The sequence below is a fragment of the Carlito syrichta genome, unplaced genomic scaffold, assembly GCF_000164805.1.
Source record: "Carlito syrichta isolate Samal-C Ts95f unplaced genomic scaffold, Tarsius_syrichta-2.0.1 Scaffold301813, whole genome shotgun sequence".
Lineage (NCBI taxonomy): Eukaryota > Metazoa > Chordata > Mammalia > Primates > Tarsiidae > Carlito > Carlito syrichta.
In genome coordinates, this window is record NW_007245909.1 from 131407 (window position 1) to 152663 (window position 21257).

Sequence of the window (21257 nt, forward strand, 5' to 3'; positions counted from 1 at the left end):
CCTCAGCCTCCCAAAGCGTGGGATTACAGGCTGAGCCACCGAGCCTGGTTATTGAACACTCTTGATAAACAAAATGCAAAGCATTATATCACTTTATACAGATACACTAAAGAACTCGCTTACAAACAAGTCAGAGCTGGGTGCGATGGCTCACGCCTGCAATTCCAGCACTTTGGGAGGTGGAGGCGAGAATCTGAGCCCAGGAAGTCAAGACCACCTTGGGCAACTTGGCAAGATCTTGTCTCTACAGTAAATCAAAAAAATTAGCTGGGTGTGGTGGTACATACCTGTAATTCCAGCTATTTGGAAGGCTGAGGCAGAAAGATTGCCTGAGCCCAGCAGGTCGAAGCTGTAGTAGCCACTGCACCATGATCATGCCACTGCAATCCAGCCTGGGCAACAGAGTGAGACTCTGACACAAACAAACAAACAAAACAAAAAAAACCCACAAACAAGCAAAAACAAAACAAAACAAAAGTTACCCAGGCATGATGGCTTATGCCTATAATCCCAGCACTTTGGGAGGCTGAGGTGGAAGACTGCTTGAGCTCACGAGTTCAAGACCAGCCTAGGCAACATAGTGAGACCTTATTTTTACAAAAAAATAAAAGCATAAGCCAGGTGATGCACCTGTAGTCCTATCTATATGAAAGGCTGAAGTAGAAGGATTGCCTGAGCCTAGGAGGTCAAGACTTCAGTGAGCCGTGATCATATCACCGCACTGGGGCCTGGGCAACAGAGTAAGACCTTGACTCAAAAATAAAAGTCAGAATAAGAATCACAGCACTTTGGGAGGTGAGGAGAAAGGATTGCCTGAGTCCAGGGGTTTGAGATTTGCCTGGGCAACTTGGCGAGACCTTGTATTTACAATAAATCAAAAAATTAGCCAGGTATGGTGGCGTGCGCTTGTGGTTCCAGCTACCAGGAGGGCTGAGGCAGAAGGATCGCCTGAGCCCAGCAGATGGAGGCTGTAGTAGCGATGATCGTTATGCCACTGATCATTGTGCAACTGCACTCCAGCGTGGGCAACACAGTGAGACTGACAAAAGGAAGGAAGGGAGGGAAGGAGGGTTAGGAGGGAGATGGGATTTGGGGAAGGAGGCCACTGGACTTTGTTCCTCAAGCCCATCTGAATCCCTGACACAAGGGAAATGAATCTGCCTGAAGTATTTCCTCTTTAATACAATTTCTTTGTTCAAGAACCTTCAAAAGCTCACAGAATATAGCCTCAACTGCTCAGGCTGCCATTTAAGTCTAACTAACTCCCCTGGCCTCCAACACTATCTTCTAATAACACACCATTCCAGGCCCTCTATCTTGCATTCCATTGCCTGAAGTACTTACTCTCATCAGCTTCCCTCTCTGATTCTCTTTATCTTTAACCTTCTAATTTCTCCCAGAAAGCTTTCCTTGACCATGACAGCTCCAATGACCTCTCTAATCTATCAATTATATTAATATTATTTTTTGAATTGGGGTCTCATTTTGTCACCCAGGCTGGAGGGCAGTAGCATGATCAAGGCTCACTGTAGCCTTACCTGGGTTTAGGCAACCATTCCGCCTTAGCCTCCCGAGTAGCTGGGACTACAGCATGTACCACCATGCCTGGCAATTTTTAAATTTTATTTTTGTAGTGATGAGGTCTCTCTATGTTGCCCGGGCTGGTCTCAAACTTTTGGGTTCAACTAATCCACCTCAGTTTCCCAACGTGCTGCGATTACAGGTGGGAGCCATCACATTTGGCCCCACTCTATGAATTTCTATAGTCTAATGTGCGACTTAGCATGCACCACTATTACCATTTTCTTTTGTCATACATTGTACTCAGACTGACATATGGTCCCTATGACAAAGAGACCAATATTCTCATTAACCTCAGATCCTTCCTTGTACCCTGGATAGGGCCTAGCACATAACAGGAGCTCAAGTTGTTTTATAAAGCTATATCAGATTTTGTGTTTTAAGACAATTTATATGTGTGTTCCTAAACTTTAATCCAATTCACTAAAAAATCTGTTGTGTAGTTATACTATTTGAATTGTTTTTAGTTGAAATAATTTATTATATATAGTTATTGTGGCATTGAGTACAATATTACAAAAGTATTACTTCCAAAATAGATCCTGCTAATTCATAAAAACCCCTTATATGATGTGGTTTAAACAACTACTTAATTTGTTTCTAACCCTGATACAAAGCTTTCTAATTTAGAAAAAATTGTATTTACTTTGTTTTTTCTGATTGTCAAAATAACTGGTGAGATAAAGAGAGAAAGATCATCATCACTTAATTTTTAAATTTTATTTTAGAGACAGGGTCTTGCTGTGTTACCCAGGCTAGAGTATAGTGGCTATACACAGGCACAATCATACTGCACTACAGCCTTGAGCACCTGGGCTCAAGCAATCCTCCTGCCTTAGCCTCCTGACTAGCTGGGACTACAGTCATGTACCACCGCACATGGCCTCATCATTTCATTTAAAAATGAAAAAACAGAGACATATTGAGGTCAAGTAGCCCACCAAGGTCACAGAGATAATAAGTATTATTCTAAAGATGTCACCCATTTTCTACCAATCATTTCTTCCTGGCATTCACATTCTCAGAGAAGCTCCCCTTCCACAGATTCAGATGAAAATACTTCAGGTACCACCATGACCTCAAATCACAAGCCCTATGCTTCTAGTTCAGACTGTACAAGGAGCACATGTCTGATTAAGCTGAGTTCACATTTTCTCTCAGAAATTGGGAATTTGTAATTGGAAAGCCAAGTTAGTTTTTGTTGAATGCTTAGAATAAGAAATGATGCTAAAGTCATCATGTGCACAATTAAGCAGGAGGGTGGGGAAGTGGGGATAGGGGGCTGGTGGGTAGAGTAATCTCTAGAGCAGAGTTGGATGGTCAGGCTTCCACAGCTCTGATTTGGAGGATAGCTAACAGTATTCTGTTTAATTAGCTTCCAGGCAGAGAATACCCAAATCAATAAATCAGAGTATCAAGTCATTTCACTGTTGGTTTCATTGGATTTCTGTGACCTTGCCCTTGCCTTGTCATAGATAACTAGAACAAGATAAGATAGATGACCCAACCCAGTCCATTATTTCTCCACCTCTTACAGGTTTTTGAAGTACATCTTGCATTTAACAGGAGTCTGTGACTTAAAGTTTATCTTTTTTTTAAACTTTAGATTTAGGGGGTATACATGCGTGCTTATTACATGGACACTGTACTGTGTAGTGGTGGGGATTAGGTCTCAGGTGGCCCAGATAGTGAACACTGTGCCCTGTAGGTAGTTTCTGAACGCTAACCTCTCTTTCCCTTTTCCCCTCTCTCCCCACTTATTGGTGTTCCCAGTGCCTATTTCCACTATCTTTTAGTTTGCTGATGACGGCAGTTTCTTAGTTTATAAAGTTGAAGACCCTAACACATACTCTAAGAAGACCTTGAAAGAGTGCTGCTACATATGTTGTAAGAAACTGGGAAGTTATACCATTAGAATGGCTATTATTAAACAAATAAACAAACAAAACCAGAAAAGAACAGGGCTGGCAAAGATGTAAAGAAACTTGGATGCTTGTGCATTGCTAGTAGGAAAGTAAAATGGTTTAATGTCTATGGAAAACAACACGATGATTCCTCAAAAAATCAAACACAGAACCACAATATGATCCAGCAATTCTACTTCTGGGTGTATACCCAAAAGAACTGAAAGCAAGGACTAGAACAGATATTTATATATCTGCAGCATTATTCACAATAGCCGGAAGGTGAAAATAACCCAAATATACATTAACTGATGAATGGATAAACAAAACGTGGTACACAGACACAATGGAATATTAAAAAGGAATAAAACTCTGATACATGTTACAATAGCAATGAACCTTGAAGATGTTATGCTAAGTGAAATAAGCCAGACACAAAAGATATGAGGTATCTAGAATAGTCAAATTCACAGAGACAAAGTAGATTAGTGACTATCAGGGGCTGAAGGTAGTGGGAGGGAGATCGGAGAGTTACTGTTTAACAGGTATGGAGTTTCAGTTTGAAACAATGAAAAAGTTCTGGAGACGGACAGTGGTGATACCTGCACAACAATGTGAATGTACTTAATACCACTGAACTATATGCTTAAAAATGGATAAAATAGTAAATTTTATGATAGGTATATGGCTTTTTTTTTGAGTTGGAGTCTCACTCTGTCGCCTAGACCAGAGTGCAGTGGCCGCTCCCGGCCACTGCAGCCTCGACCTGCTGGGCGCCGGCGATCCTTCCACCTCAGCCTTCCGAGTAGCTGGAACTACAGGCGTACACTACCACATCCGGCTAATTTTTTGATTTATTGTAGAGATGAGGTCTCACCAAGTTGCCCAGGCGGGTCTCGAACCCGCGAGCTCAGGCAATCCACTCACCTCAGCCTCCCAAAGGCACAGGATTACAGGCTGAGCCACCGAGCCTGGCTACAGGTATATGTTTTAATATAATTTTTAAGAAAGCCACAGTAAGATGTTCATGCTAAAATCTATGCAATAAGCCGGGCTCGGTGGCTCAGCCTGTAATCCTGCGACTTTAGGAGGCTGAGGTGAGTGAATTGCCTGAGCCCACGGGTTCGAGACCCACCTGGGCAACTTGACGAGCCCTCATCTCTACAATAAATAAAAAAATCAGCCGGGTGTGGTAGCGCATGCCTGTAATTCCGGCTACTTGGAAGGCTGAGGCGGAAGGATCGCCGGAGTCCAGCAGGTCGAGGCTGCGGTGGCCGGGAGCGGCCACTGCACTCCAGTCTGGGCGACAGAGTGAGACTCCAACTCAATAAAAAAAAAAAATGTTAGGGGAAAAAAAGGAAAAAAACCTGGGAAGTTGGCTTATCTTTTCTGGACAGTATCCTTCTGCCTTACAAAACAACCTTTTGAAAGCAATTAACCAATCAAGTTGTATTAAGAGAATCTCTTATTTGGCGAAAACATCACTTTAGGATACTCAGGAGTCTCTCAGATTTTTTTTTTTTTTTTAGTTGGAGTCTCACTCTGTCACCCAGGTTGGAGTGCTGTGACACATTCACGACTATTGCAGCCTCGACCTGTTGGGCTTAGGCGATTCTTCCACCTCAGCAAATTTTTTTTTATAAGACAAAGTTGGAAGCCAAAGTAATACTCACATGAGAACACAAAGGACATCAATTTTTTTAAAGAAAGTAGAAAGAAGTAAAGTTTATTATTCACCTTTCACACATTGGAAAGGGGGCTGACACTCAAAGGCAAGTGTGGCCTCGAAGGGCCACGTAATGGGTATATTTTAGGGCTTTTGGAGAGGAGAGAGAGAGCAGCAGGTCTCGGTAGAAGAGGAGAAAGAGCAAGAGAGCAGCAGATCTTGGTGGGACCTCCAAAAATGTCAGGATCATCCCAGTGGGGCCTCCAAAATATGTTAGGGTCACACTCTCCCAGCAGGACCTCCAGAATGTTAGGTCTGGCCCGCTGGGGGTGTGAATATCTGGGGTGCGATCTGATGCTGCATAAAAGATGCAAAGAATTGCACAGAAATTAGATTAGAAAATATAGTTTATTTAAAAGTAAATTAGAGAGAGAGAGAGAGAGAAGATTCACCTCCGCAAGGTGGGGCTGGGGAGCAAAGCCAGGAAGCATGGAGACAACCATAGCTCAATGAGCACATGGCCATATTGGAGTCTAGAAATGTAATGGCCATGACATCAATTTTGTAGCTCAGTATTCTGATCAAATATAGGTTATTCAAGGTTATACTAAATTATATTTAGGCTAGGTGTGGTGGCTCACATCTGTAATCCCAGCACTTTGGGAGATGGAGGCGAGAGGATTGCCTGAGCCCATGGGTTTGAGCCCAGCCTATGCAACATGGCAAGACCTCATCTCTACAATAAATAAAAAAATTAGCTGGGCATCGTGGCTTGGATTTTATTCTATTCCAGCTACTTGGAAGGCTGAGTCAGAAGGCTCGCTTGAGCCCATCAGGTCAAGGCTGCAGTGGTTGTAAGCATGCTACTGCACTCCAGTCTGGATGACAAAATGAGACTCCAACTCAAAAAAAAAGTATATATATGTGTGTGTGTGTGTGTGTGTGTGTGTGTGTGTATGTATATGTATATGTGTGTGTGTGTGTGTGTGTATAGACAGATAGATGTTGATACGTACCCATACTGTACTGCCAACTTCTTTGTGCATAACTACATTTGGCATTTTTCTGATGATATGGTAAAGGCTGAGAACCTAAATCTAGTTAAAAAGTATCCTAAACTATGATCAGAGAGCCTTGGCTCTAGCTCCATTTCTGCTGTTAATTAGCTGTATGGTAGAATTTAACATGTGTGGGCCTGAGCTTCCACATATGGAAAAGAAAGAAGCTAAGCAATACCTTTCAAGTTTCTGTCTAGGTGGCTACTTTACATCAAGTGGTCAGGGATGGCTTCTTGGAGGAAGGGATACTTGAACTAACATGCAACAACAAGAGGCCTGACCTGTGGAGGTTCTTTGGGCAGGAACCAGGGGAAAGCCATAAAGTGAAAGGAATCGGCTTTCCTACTTTTTCTAGGCCCCAGGATCAGAAGTGAGCTTGTCATGCTGGAGGAACCAAAGAAGTGGTAAGAGGGAAAATGTAGAGGATAATGCTGGAGTTAGACAGGGGTGGGATCAAGCAGGGCTCTGCCAGCCGGGACAAGTGGCTTGGAATGTATCCTAAGATCATCATTTTTCACTTGTGGGGAAGATGCATTACAGTAGGGCAAGCATTGCAATATGGGGTCTGTGATGTACTTGAGGTAAGAAATTATAGGGGTTAAACTAAAAAGGTTACAGCCTGATGATCTAACAATCAATGGAACAGGTGAGCTTCTGGGAGAGCAGGAGCTGTACCAACAACAGAAACCCCATTAACCTCCTGCCACCAGACAGTGGTAAGCTACCTGCCGCTGCATATCAATAATAACAGCCCTATACTTTTACATTGTACCAGGTCTGATTTAAAATAGATATTCATATTTATACACACACATAACTTTTTTACTTTAAAATAAAGTAAAAAATTTTAGACTTAAAAATGTTGCAAAAGTAGTACAGAATTCCTATATATCCAGCTTCCCCTCATGTTAATGTCTTGTATAAACAAATTAAAAAACATTAACATAGGTACAATATTGTTAATTACAGACTGTTTCACCAATTTTCCCATTTGTATCCTTTTTCTGTTGTAGGATTTAATCCAGGATCTCACATTGCATTTGACTGTTATTGTCTGAGTCTACTCTACCCTGTGACAGTTTCTCAGCCCTTCCTTGTTTTTCATGACCTTGAAACTTTTGAAGAGTGCTGGCCAATAATTTTGTACACTGTCCCTCAATTTGGATTTTTCTGCTGTCTTCCACAGTTAGATTGAGGTTATGCATTTATAATGAGAATACTGCAAAAGTGCTATACTCTCTTCAGTGAGACTACAGTCTATTGGGGGTACCTGATACTAAGTGTCTTCTTACTAGAAATGTCAGCCTTGATCACTTGGTTAGGGTGGTGTCTGCTGGTATCTCCATGGTAAAGTTACCATTTTCCCCTAACTAATGAATAAAGTCTTATAGGAGACACTTTGAGACTGTGTAAATACCTTGGTTAACCTTTCAACCATCAATTTTTCTACTACATTCCTCTACTTTTTTTTTTTTTGAGTTGGAGTCTCACTCCTTTCACCCAGGCTGGAGTGCAGTGGCAATCTCACGGTCACCGCAGCCTCGAACTGCTGGGCTCAGGCAATCCTTGTCTCAGCCTTCCAAATAGCTGGAACTACAGGCGCATGCTACTACACCTCACTAATTTTTTTTTTTTATTGTAGAGATGAGGTCTCACCATGTTGCCCAGGCTGGTCTTGAGTCCCTGAGCTCAGACAATCCTCTTGCCACCGCCTCCCCAAGTGCTAAGATTACAGGGGTGAGCCACCATTCCTGGCAATTTATGTTTTTTAAGAGACAGGGTCTTGCTATGTTTCCCAGGCTGAAATGCTGTGGCTATTAACAGGTACAATCCAGATACTAATCAGCATGAGAATTTTGATGTGCTCCATTTCTGCCCTGGGCAGGTACGCTGCTCCTTAGACAATATGGTGGTTCCTTACTCTTGAGAAGTTGCCATATTGATGCCAAATATAGTATGGGCATCTGATCAGCATAGCCCACTACAGCCCAGGCTCCTGAGCACAAGAAATCTTCTCACCTCAGCCTCCCGAGCAGCTGGAACTATAGGTGTGTACTACCATGCCAGGCCAGTCCTCTACATTTATTAAATGGAATGCTTCTGAAAAAAGAGCTGTCCCATTGTTCCCATTTATTTATTTACTTAATTCTTTTTAAATATTGGAATGGACTCATGGATATTTTATTCTATAGGTTATCTTTCAATACTATTGTTATTTATTTTGTTACTCAGATTGTGCCAGCATTGGCCACTGGCAGCTTTTCCAGGTGGGCTTCTGTGTCCTTTTGTTATGACTGTAGCATTTTCTTTTTCTTTCTTTTCTTTTAAATTTTACGTCTTTTTAGTAAATAATTCTTTATTTTGTTTTCACATTTTAATGATAAGTATAGAAAGACAAATATAGTCCTTAACATTCAATATGACCTTTAAGTTTTGCTTTTGCATGTTGGTTTTGTTTCATTTTTTTCCTTTTGTTTTTATTTTAGATCTGGGGTACACATGCATGCGTGTTACATGGACTGTTGTGTAGTGGTGGGGATTGGGTCTCTGGTGGCCTATTCCCCAGATAGGGAACATTATACCCAATACGTAATTTCTGAACCCTAACCCCTTTCCTCTCGATTGCATTTTCTGATCACTTCTTTAATTTCTGGTACCACAAGAAGCACGAGGCTCATCTGATCTTTTTCCCATCTCAGTCCAGGAGTTACCCAACTTCTCTAGGGAGTCCTGATTCCTTTCATTAGGGACTGAGAAACCAGGATAGGGATGTTGGTGTGCTCCCTGTGACTGGGGTAGTATTGCTTTTAGGTTTTCTCAGGGGAAAGAGCTTAGAAATATATCAGTGACTGCTAGCGTAGGGACCTGGGAAAGGAGGTAACTAAAAAGGAGAAACACAGGGAATTGTGGGGCCATCGAGTTGTGCTGGATCATGATTGTAAAGTTTTTGTAAAATCCATAGAACTACACACCAACAGAGTGTAAATTTTACTGTGTATAAGCTTAAGAAATAAAAAAAAACTAAAAAGGGCAAACAGGATGTGGAGGGAACCCACACGGTGGTTTGGGTTAGCAATTCCAAGTGACCTTATGGGTATAAGTACTAGAGCTGCACAAATAAAGTAAATATGCTGTAAATAATGAGAGTCGGGTTTCTTGTTGTTGGAGAGAGAAATTACAAATAAGGAAAGGGCCAAGGCTAGAACAATCTCTGTAGTATTGAACCGGAATAGAGATATCATTATGAACCCATGGTTTAAAAAAAAAAATATATATATGTATATATATACATACATACACACACACACACATATAAAGAGAGAAACAAAATATAGATCTACAAGGAGCTCATTCAGTATGCAGGAGTTAGCATACATACATTTACACACATATATTTTGGCCTATTTTGGGTGCTTTACATTTATTTATTTTTATTTTATTTATTTATTTATTTACTTTTGAGTTGGAGTCTCACTCTGTCACCTAGACTGGAGTACAGTGGCTGCTCCCGGCCACTGCAGCCTCGGCCTCCTGGGCTCAGGCGATCCTTCCACCTCAGCCTTCCAAGTAGCCGGAATTACAGGCGCAGGCTACCACGCTTGGCTAATTTTTTGATTTATTGTAGAGATGAGGTCTCACCAAGTTGCCCAGGCAGGTCTCGAACCTGCGGGCTCAGGTAATCCACTCACCTCAGCCTCCCAAGGCGTGGGATTAGGCTGAGCCACCGAGCCCGGCTTACATTTACTAACTCATTGAATCTTTACGCCAACATTTTGAGAGAAGCACCACTATTATCTGCATTTTACAGGCACGAAAACCAAGAGTCTAAGCAACTGCTCCAGGCTACAGAGCTAGTAAGCAGCAGAGCTGATATACCAGCCTTCCCCGGCTGGTTCCAGAGCCCAAGGTCTTAACCAGAATGCTCTACGCCCTCTGAGCAGGTGAGGAGAATGCCCTCCTCCAAAAAAACTAACATGAAGTAGATAAAACAAGCAGGAAATTGGAAGGAGCTGAATAGCCTTATGTGATGTGACAGTCTCCTAATTAGGTTACAGTTGCAAAGCTTTCAACAACCATCACCTTAAGGTGATGGCTACTATGAAATTACTGCATAACACACGTGGTTTTAGGTTTCTGTTAAGAAAAGTGGGATTAGCTGGGCGTGGTAGCTCACACCTGTAATTCCAGTACTCTGTGAGGCTGAGGCAGGCAGACTGCTTAGACCCAGCAGTTCAAGACCAGCAACATAGTGACTTGTCTCTACAAAAAACAAAAAAATGTGCTGGCTGTGGCAGTGTTCACCAATGGTCTCAGCAACTTGGGAGGCTGAGGTGGGAGGCTTGCCTGAGCCCAGGTGGAGGTTGCAATGAGCTGTGATCATGCCACTGCACTCCAGCCTGGATGACAGAGTAAAACCTCAACTCAAAAAAAAAGAAAACCAGGATTATTATTTTCTTCTCATAATTACAAATAGTCCTCTTATGCTGACCCCCAAAGGGAATCATAAACCATATAAGGACTAGTTTGGACAACTGAATCTATCAAGGAATAATACCACTTATGACATAAATATATACATTGATTCAGATGACAACCAACATTTAGTGAACTCTTAGTATGAGACAAGTATTCCTCTAAGCTTTTACATAGCTAACTCATTTAATTCTAGCAATGCTATGAGATAGGTACTGTTTCCATCTCTATCTGAGAGACAGAAAAACTGAGAGACAGGAAAGTTATGAAAACTGCTTAAGGCCACACAGCTATTAAGTGGTGAAGCCAGGATGTTTTACCACTATGTTGCCAGTCTAAGTGCTGTGCTTTTCAGGTGCAAATATTTGACAAGTCAAATAAACACTGATAACTAATTTAATAAAACACACCATAAAGAAGAGTCGCAAGTGTCACAGATGTTATGACATCATTTTAAACCCACACACTGTAAGAGCTAACTAAATACTAAACCTAAAATATGAACAAGAAAAAGTCTCTGCCTTCCTTATTCAATACAACTATTTTGGATATCCTGATGTCTTCTAAAAACTTTCTAAAATCGGTAATTCAAGTGATAATTCTCAGATTCGTATTTGCTTCCGTCTGAATCTGACAGTAATTGTTCTGCCAGGGAACCTGCCATTATTTGTAGATCTTTTTTTTGGTCTATATCTGGGGGCAGCAGGTATTTAAGGGAGTTTAAAAAAAAAAAAAACTGCCAGGCACAGTGGCTCATGCCTGTAATTCCAGCACTTTGGGAGGCCAAGGTGAGAGGACTGCCTGAGCTCAGAGGTTCGAGACCATCCTGGGCAACTTGGCAAGACCTCATCTCCACAATAAATAAGAATATTAGCCGAGCAGCTGGTAGCACACATCTGTAGTGCCAGCTACTTGGAAAGCTGAGGCAGAAGGATCGCCTGAGTCTAGCAGGTTGAGGCTGGTAGACGTGAGCATGCCAATGCACTCCAGCCTGGGCGAGACAGAGTGAGACTCCAACTCAAAAAAAAAAAAAAACTGAACAAAATAAGTTATAAAATAATTCAGAGTTCCTTTTAAAACTCATCTCAGCTGCATCTTCCCTTTGGATTTAATGTCAGGAAACAATATAATACTATAAAATAAGCAAAATTATAAAAAATACTTTCTTCAGAATACATAAGGAAAAAATACATACAGATATAATTATTTGAGCAATTTAGGTGAAAGTCATAAAATACTCCCAAGTTGCCACCATCTGCTAACATGTAACAAATACCTCATGTCTTGGATAAGAGAGACCCTGAGTGTTGGCAACATAACTCCTGAGTCAGATTTTCTTCTTTCTGGTCCAAGGGCAACTGTGTGGAAAAATATCAGCAAAACATTAGAAAAATAACGAAAAATCGACATGGTTCACATTCTGTAAATAAAGATAACAGAAAAGCTCAAATTCTACTCCCCAAATGTTGCTACTTTATTAATATAGTAAATCAGCTATTTTCTTTCTAGATAATCTGGGGCCAACTAGCAAATAATGCAATGTGTGCAAATGTTGGTCATAAAAACCAGTTATTTTCTAGTTATTCATTCTAATAGCACTGGATAATTACATGAAAGCAATGTCTATAAATGAAGCTACTAAATATGTGAATAATCTCTGGGCTCATTAGCTGAAATCACATAAGTGTTGGAGAGTGTTTTTAAAAAATTTAAGAGTTTGGACTCTTCAGTCTAAGCTTCTATTTCAAAGTTCAGAATCCAGGGCAAAGGGTGTGAGGGTCAGTGAAAGAGAACTCCTGTGCTTTAAAAAAAAAAAAAAAGCTCAGAATCCAAACCACAGTATGTAGAGTATGCAAAGTGAATAATCAAAATGAAAGTTTAATAACCGTGAATATTCTCTCATAAAACCTGAATAGCTAATGTTTATGAAAGAAGGAAAGATTATTTCTTATATAGCAATGGCTAAGCAATCATCTATTGGTTGATGTATTATAGCTGGGGTGTACAGTTTACTTTCATTGAGATGTCATGGAGTTTTACGCCCTTTCTTATTTTCATTTTCTCATCTGTAAATAAAAATTAAATTGCAACATCACACTTAGCAAATAGATCAACATAAGCAATCCAGTATGACTGGTGTCCTTATAAAATGAGAACATTTGAACACAGACACGGACAAAGAGAAAAGGCAATGTGAAGACAGGGAAAATGCCATCTACCAGCACTTACCAAGAAATGCCTGAGACTACAGAGAAGATAGGAGAGAGGCACAGAATAGGTTCTCTCACAGTCCTCAGAAGGAACTAACCCAGCCAACACCATAATTTTGGTCTCCCAGGTTTCAGAACAGTGAGACAGTACATTTCAAAGCAGATTAAGGATTGAGAAATAAAGTCATGCCTTTTATCTTTTTTTTTTTGAGTTAGAGTCTTACTCTGTCACCCAGACTGGAGTGCAGTGGCCACTCCTGACCACTGCAGCCTTGACCTGCTGGGCTCCGGAGATCCTTCCGCCTCAGCCTTTCAAGTAGCTGGAACTACAGGCACGCACTACCATGTCCGGCTAGTTTTTGATTTATTGTAGAGATGATGTCTAACCAAGTTGCCCAGGCAGGTCTCGAACCCACGGGCTCAGGCAATCCACTCACCTTGGCCTCCCAAAGCGCTGGGATTATAGGCTGAGCCACCGAGCCCAGCCTCATGCCTTTTATCTAGAGATCTAAAAATCTAAGAAGGTTCCCATGAATCTACTCTATGCAGAAGAGAATTTTTTTATTTTTTATTATTTATTATTATTATTTTTATTTTTTAATATTTTTTTGAGTTGGAGTCTCACTCTGTCACCCAGACTGGAGTGCAGTGGCCGCTCCCGGCCACCGCAGCCTCGACCTGCTGGGCTCTGGCGATCCTTCCGCCTCAGCCTTCTGAGTAGCTGGAATTACAGGCGCGTGCTACCACACCCGGCTAATTTTTTTGATTTATTGTAGAGATGAGGTCTCGTCTGCCCAGGCGGGTCTCGAACCTGTGGGCTCAGGCAATCCACTCACCTCAGCCTCCCAAAGGCGTGGGATTACAGGCTGAGCCACCGAGCCCAGCTTAATTTATATTCTTATATCACTAGGCCTTCACCAATATTTGGCAGTGCAGCACAAGCAGGGACTGCATGAGACTTTGACACAGTTTATATTTCTTATCCTTGACTTCAGAGTTTTGCTGGTCCCACTACTGGCTAGTCTCCAACTGCAGCCCAACACTTGACCAGTGACCGCCATGCATGGGCAACACCAGCAGCATTTCACCCCACAAATGGCTGTTTCTTCATAGGCATTTCTTTTTTCTATTTATGGTAAACTATCTTGGTCATGGTCTAATGAACTGAACAGCCACACTTTCTGTTAGAGACAGTTTCAGGGCAAACGCATTTTACTTCTTAACAGAAAAAGGGGCAGAGGAGACAGACATGAGAGAATGCTTTTAAGCTTGATCTGAATCTTTATAAATATAGGTACAGCAGAACCTTGACATCCTGCTTAGAGGAGCTCAAGGGCAATGTAGTGTCAAACTCATTCCTAGCTTTCTGATTAAATACACTGACAAACCAGGTTTTCAACAATAAACATCACATTTGGGGTAATGTTGCCTTCTGGGGCAGTGAGGGAAAAGGAATTAGGGATGAATACAAGGGTATTTCAATCATATTTGCCATGCATTATTTCTTTTTCTTTTATTTTTTTGAGTCAGGGTCTCATTCTGTTGCCCAGGCTAGAGTGCAGTAGCATGATCACGGCTTACTGCAGCCTGGACCTTCTGGGTTCAGGCAATCCTTTGCCTCATCCTCCCAAATGCTCTACCATGCCCAGATAATTTCTTGATTTTTTTTTTGTAGAAATGAGGTCTCGCTATGTTGCCCATGCTGGTCTTGAACTCCTGGGTTTGAACAGTTCTCCCATATTGGCTTCCCAAAGTGCTGGGATTATAGGTGTGAGCCATTGCGCCTGACCACATTATTGCTTTTTCTCTTTTCTTTTTTTTGAGTTAGGGTCTCATTCTGTTGCTCAGGCTGGAGTGCAGTGGTACGATCATGGTTCACCGCAGCCTTGACCTCCCGGGCTTGAGCGATCCTTCTCCCTCAAACTCCTTAGTAGCTGGGACTATGGCGTGCAGCACCACGCCTGGCTAATTTTTTTGACTGTCTGTAGAGATGAGGCATTGCTATGTTGCCCAGGCTAGTTCTGAACTTCTGGTCTCAAGCAATCCTCTTGTCTTGGCCTCCCCAAAGTTTTGGGAATCCATGTGTGAGCCACCACACTGGCAATGCATTATTTCTTAAGCTAGTGGCTGACTTATGAGTTTAAAAAATATATATGTGTATATATATATATTTTTTACATTTTCTTTTATTTTTAGAGACAGGATCTTGCTATGTTGCCCAGGCTAGTCTTGAACTCTTAGGCTCAGGTGATCCTCCTGCCTCAGCCTCCTGAGTAACTGATACTACAGGTATAGGCCACCATGCCCAGCTAACTTTTTCATACTTCTAAATTTCTAAAATAATCCATAATTTTAGAAAAGATTCTCAAATGGTCAGTTTCATATAAAATATCTTATTTCTATTAGCTTCCCACCGTTACTTCTTTTTGTGAAATAGATGGTTATTTTACACAATGAAAAGTAAGCTCCTTTCTGTGAAAAATGCACAGTAGTTAGAACACTTATCCTACATAACTCAAATTAACTACAAAATTACAACATTTCTAACATGTGATATCTTCTATACATTGAAGAATAAGTTCTGAAGATTTTTGAGACACATACATCTTTTATTCCCTGAAAGCTCATTAGTAATGGTCATAAAACTTTTCTCAGCTGTGCGTGGTGGCTCTTGCCTGTAATCCCAGTACTTTGGGAGGCTGAGGCAAGAGGACTGCCTGAATCCATGGGTTCAAGACCAACCTGGGCAATATGGTGAGACCGCGCCTCTATAATAAATAAATAAATAAATAAATAGCTGGGTGTGGTGGCGCACACCTGTAATTCCAGCCACTTGGAAAGCTGAAGTGGAAGAATTGCCTGAGTCCAGCAGGTCGAGACTGTGGTAGCCATGAACATGCCACTACAATCCAGCCTGGGTGGCAGAGTGAGACTCCAGCACAAAAAAAAAAAAAACAGAAACTTTTCTTTAGGGGAAAAAAATCAGTATACACCATACCCTAATACTGGTGAGAGTAAGGAATAGTCATATGGTCCTTTACAATTCATTGGGGGTTTTTACATGCTTCCTTTTTGATTAACATGACAACGTTGGCATAGTTAATGTTATTTTCTCTATTTTATTAATGAGGAAACAGGAAATCAGAAAGGTTAAATGACTTTTCCCAGGTTTCACAGCTAGTAAATAATCTCACTACTTTCAAGATGGAGAAAGTTTTAGCTTGAGAGAGAAAGAGATCAAGACAAGACCACACAGTATTAACTCTTCTCAAGGTCCAATGCTGCCAGTTCTATACAAACAATCAAACCAATGATCTCTCACCTGGTGATTCTGCAAGGTGCTCTTGCTTCTCTTCTCTGTCCTGAAATTGAATTAAATGTGACCACAAAGCCGACTTCCCCTGAAAGTACAAGGTACATAAAATTTTTCATTAAAAAAAAAAAATTCATCAAAAAATAATTTCTCCTCAAAACCATTAACATTAAAATAGCTATTTAGAAGTTTGGTGACCCAAGTTCATCCATTAGTAGTGTGTGACATTCTGAGCATCCTATTCCCTGTGTCATAAAGGTCATCCTTTGCCTCACTGAGAAGACTGGCAAAAGCCTGGGGAAGGGAAGCAGTTAAGCAAAAGGACAGAAGGCAAGGCACAGAGATTCCTGATGTCAGCTCAGTCGTTACCTCACTGTTTGTAATTAGGGCTATCTCTACTGGCCACATTTGTAACAGTGGAATTAAAAGGCTCTAGCGGCACAGAATATATTCTTGTATATCCATATGCAAAATGTGCGTGGATATGTGGAGTGGCAATGAGAGAAAAAGATCAGGTAAGAGCAGAAAAAAAGGGAAGAAAGAAACATGGACATATCGGAAAAGAAATCAGAAAGGGAGACTACAGAGATAAAAGCAAAGAGACTGAATTTTTCCATCCTAAATTATTAGATGACTTAAAATGGTAAAAAATTGTTATTTCTGGCCAGCAAAATTTTTTTCCTGGACAGTGACAAAAGCAGACATTTAATGAAATCTACAGGGTATATGGCCTCTGCAATGAATGCGCTATTTTATCTTTTCCTGCCTGTTAGAAAGGATCTCCAAACCATCTCCTGATCAAGGGTTGTTTCATTCCCTTTAATTGAAATGCCTATGGCACATTTCTAGTCATCCTGTGACAAAGAAACATATCCTTTTTTATGACATCTTTTTTATGACATATCTCATTCTGTTTAGTCTTTTGACATCTTTTTCTCTTTGTTATTTATTTATTTATTTTTTTGAGTTGAGTCTCACTCTGTCAGCCAGACTTGCACGCTCCCGGCCACTGCAGCCTCAACTTGCTGGGTTTCGGCGATCCTTCCACCTCAGCCTTCCAAGTAGTCGGAACTACAAGCGTGCGGTACCACGACCAGCTAATTTGTGATTTACTGTAGAGACGAGGTCTCGCCAAGTTGCCCGGGAGGGTTTCGAACCCGTGGGCTCAGGCAATCCTCTCGCCTCGGCCTCCCAAAGTGCTGGGATTACAGGTTGAGCCACCGAGCCCGGCCTGTTGCTTTTCTTAACAGGTCATGTCACCAAGACCTCCTGAGACTGTTACCTGCTTGACCTGTAGGCCATGGCTCCATATCCTCTCCAGCAGGTCACAGAGGCTGGCGATCAGTGTGTTCTCCTCCAAGCCGGTGATGTTTGCTTCTCCATGGCCCAGTTCCACTGCTTCATGTCCCATCTTCTCCACCAACATGCGTTTTGTCTGAAAATAACACGTGCAGTCACAAATTGCCCCAGTAGTGAAACAAAACACCAACCCACTAATTCCTGGAGTAGGAGAACTGGTTTCCCTTCATTATATTTTAATTGCCTTGGGGAAAATGTCTTAATCTCTGTGATCAACTAACTGAAGTAATACCATCTAAATGTTACTATTTTGTCAGAGAAATTGGGGGGTGACTAAAGAAGATAATATTCATAAAGCATCTCTATGTTAAAAAAGGCTTATGTACAACAATTTTCAAATTATTAATTTCTGTGATATTGGGGAATTACACTAGACCTGGAAAATGTACTGTCGGAGTCTAGATCCCCATCCTGCCACCACAACTTGCCCTCCTCCTTCCCCAGTATCTTAGCTTATTAAAGATTCTTAAGCTTAGCTTGACTGCACTTAGGTAAAACCTACGTTACTGATGGGCAGCCCTAAGTCTCTGAGAACTCTAATTTATGAGTGAACCAGGACTCTTTTTTCCCCCTTCTTTTCCTCTTTTATCTCTTCTTTGCTCATGAGCACACACCAAAAAATGGAAATCATGTAAGTTATCCCATCAGTCCTAGCAGCTCACATACAGTGTGACATGAGACAGAATCTCATCCCTTTGGCAGGAACTTTATCTGTTAGACTCACCTCTAAATGCTAATTTAATAAAGTATTTACTGAATATGCAGAGAAGGTGCTTAAGAAATCACTGTCAAATAAATGAATGAAATTATTGACAAAAATGATGTTTTGAGATTTTTCAATTTATATTGCTACTTCTGATAAACACAGATACCTGAGAGGAGACTGTCGTACAATATACACAAACCTACAACACAGCTAAGGTCTTTTTCCTTATAAGTATACAAACCATGTATGAGCACAGATAAGGTTGCACATAGGTTCACACACAGACACACAACAAACGTGCCACTTTCACATAAGACAACATTCCTGACACAACTTATGAGTGGCTTAAGACATCTATTCATACTGGAGAGAAGGATAGCTGAAAAGGTGAGAAAAACTATATAGGGCTCCCATATCATTAATTCTGTGGGCAATGGAGAACCCATGGAGGTACTCCGTAAAGGACTCATGGGCCTATGCCACTGTAAAAGTTTTCTTCTAGGATAGTTACAGGCTCAAATGGGGGTTAGTTCAGCTCATCTTAGCCTCCCACATGGTGTAAACATGAGTGCACACTATCTGGCATCAGTGAGTAGTACATACCTTCATTCTACATTCTTTCAGTAAGCCTTCCACAAATTTCCAGTTGGTCTGTGCAATCACTGCAGGAGAGAGGTCTGACAATTTGGGTTGCCTCAAGTTTTTTCCTAAACTTCGTGCCTCTTGCATATATTTCTAAAAATTAAAGAGTATTTTAAATGCATAAACATTAGATATCCTTCTGATCTTCTTAACCTTACACAGACAGGTGAAGGAACAAACAAGATGCACAAAGGACCGCAAGTGTATGTGCGTAACAGCAATTGAAGTTTTAGTGCACCAAAAGGCAGAGGGTACTCACATTCCCCCTGCTCTCCCCATAGCCGATTAACTCCTGTGAGAAGGAGGGGACAGAAACCCCATTAGGTTAAAACCTATTCAAAATGAGATGATGTCTCATTTTGTTTAGTCTTTTTACTGGGAATACCCAAGGTTGTGATTAGTCAGGACCATGGGTTAGGATGAAAACCTTTAGGTGTCTAGACGAGAAGCCTGAGGTTCTGTAGGAGCCCAGTGGTCCTCAGATCACTGGTTTCCTCCACCCCTCTCCTCATACATTAAAAGAACGAATGCACCTCTAACCTCTGGGGCAGTGCCCTCCAACCTAGCCCTGTGCCCTATACCACATCACACAGTAAAACCCGGAGCTCTAGAGTGTGGCTGTAACTAATTTTATGACCTTCAGGCATATCAATGAATGTACAGCTCAGTTTATTAGTTCAATGAGCATAAAACATGCCCATCTGCCGCTTAAAAATGCTAAAAGAGTATTCCGAAAAGCACAATGTGCTCCAAATACAGGTGGCCTCTTCGTTCTGTGATGAGTTTGCTAAAGCCTTGTTCTATAATCAAAAGAAAGTGGGATCATAGTGTTACTTTTTGGAGTTTAGAGTAACTCTTTTTTTTTTTCAGTTGGAATCTCACTCTGTCGCCCAGACTGGAGTGCAGTGGCCGCTCCTGGCCACCGCAGCCTCGACCTGCTGGGCTCCGGCGATCCTTCTGCCTCAGCCTTCCAAGTAGCTGGAACTACAGGTGCACGCCACTACACCTGGCTAATTTTTTATTTATTGTAGAGATGAGGTCTCGCTGCCCAGGTGGGTCTTGAACCCGCAGGCTCAGGCAATCCACTCACTTCAGCCTCCCAAAGCGCGGGATTACAGACTGAGCCACCGAGCCCGGCTTATCCTTACTATCTTAAGGGAAGAATTTGACATTATGAGAGAAGATGTGTAAAGTTCTTTGCATTCTTTAAATAACAGAGTTTATACATTTAATATATTTCTCCTTTGGGAAAAAAGTAATCTACTAAATCCAAATTTTTAAAAATACCACTTCTAAGGAATTCTGCTGATCAGTTAACATGCTACTTCCCACCCTTTCTGATGAAAAGCAACATTAACAAAGTAATCTGTTTCTTTCCCAGCTCAATCACTTTAAGGAGAGATTTCAAAATCAAATGAACTCTGCAGGTATTTCGATCCCATAGAAATTCTTTGTGCCTCAGATATTTTTAAGAGGTTCAAAGAAGGGAAAACCAAGAATGAGAGACAACTGCTACCAATAGGGAAGAGTTAAATACAACAAGGTCTATAGGAACACTTTGAAGGTTGATATTCAAATAAATAAACATAGGAAGTGAACACATTTCAGAAAATCAACCTGAGATACAGGACGGAGATCCTATTTGAGAACAATAATATTTGCATTTTCTATTGTTTAAGGTTATACTAATATTTGGAATATTAAAACTAGAGATAAAAGGTTGGTAAAAACCATTAAACGTTTAAAGCGTTCTTTATTCTCCCACCTTCAACTCTTCTGTCTTTAGGACTTGTGCAAACGAAGAGGAAACTACCGTTAAGACTTAATTCTCCAGAATAGTTAAGTATCAAACTTAGTTTAGGAAGAAATATGCCAGCTAAAATAAAATATGCCAGCTAAAAGAAAAAGTAGGAACATGGTCATGCAAGAGACTGGGAAGAAACCTTTGGCATTTCTCTTTTTTTCCTAAAAAATATGAATAATTTCAACAAGTCAATAACTGGATTAAAAATTACACCCTGTTTAAAGTTTATGCACTGCTTTATATAAATGAAAAAAAGCTAGTTGTAGGCTGTCCTGAGAGCACCTAGCACACGTGGGCAGGTATAGCTATTGGCCAACAGCAGACTCCACAGGGCATGTGCAAGTCTCCTGAGCCTCACTGCTGGGGTCACAGAACTACCAACCTTCTATGGACAAGCACAGAAAGGACACGAAGGCACCTTGGCATGGAGTAAAAACAGAGCACTGCCTTTAAATTAAACAAAGGATGACAAAATGGCAGTGAGAAGAAAAGACATTCTTTTTTTTTTTTTTTTTTGAGTTGGAGTCTCACTCCGTCACCC

General features: G+C 41.1%; 1 protein-coding gene across 1 annotated transcript in view; it reads right to left on the reverse strand.

The window, feature by feature from the left end:
• The window catches only part of DENND5B (DENN domain containing 5B), a 76079-nt gene that overhangs the window by 29490 nt on the left and 25332 nt on the right, over positions 1–21257 (reverse strand). The window contains exons 6-9 of the mRNA XM_008055289.1: positions 18874–19005; positions 17488–17640; positions 16215–16293; positions 11959–12040 (exon numbers count right to left, since the gene is read on the reverse strand). Coding sequence (XP_008053480.1) covers positions 11959–12040; positions 16215–16293; positions 17488–17640; positions 18874–19005 — 446 coding nt within the window. The remainder of the gene's footprint in view (positions 1–11958; positions 12041–16214; positions 16294–17487; positions 17641–18873; positions 19006–21257) is intronic.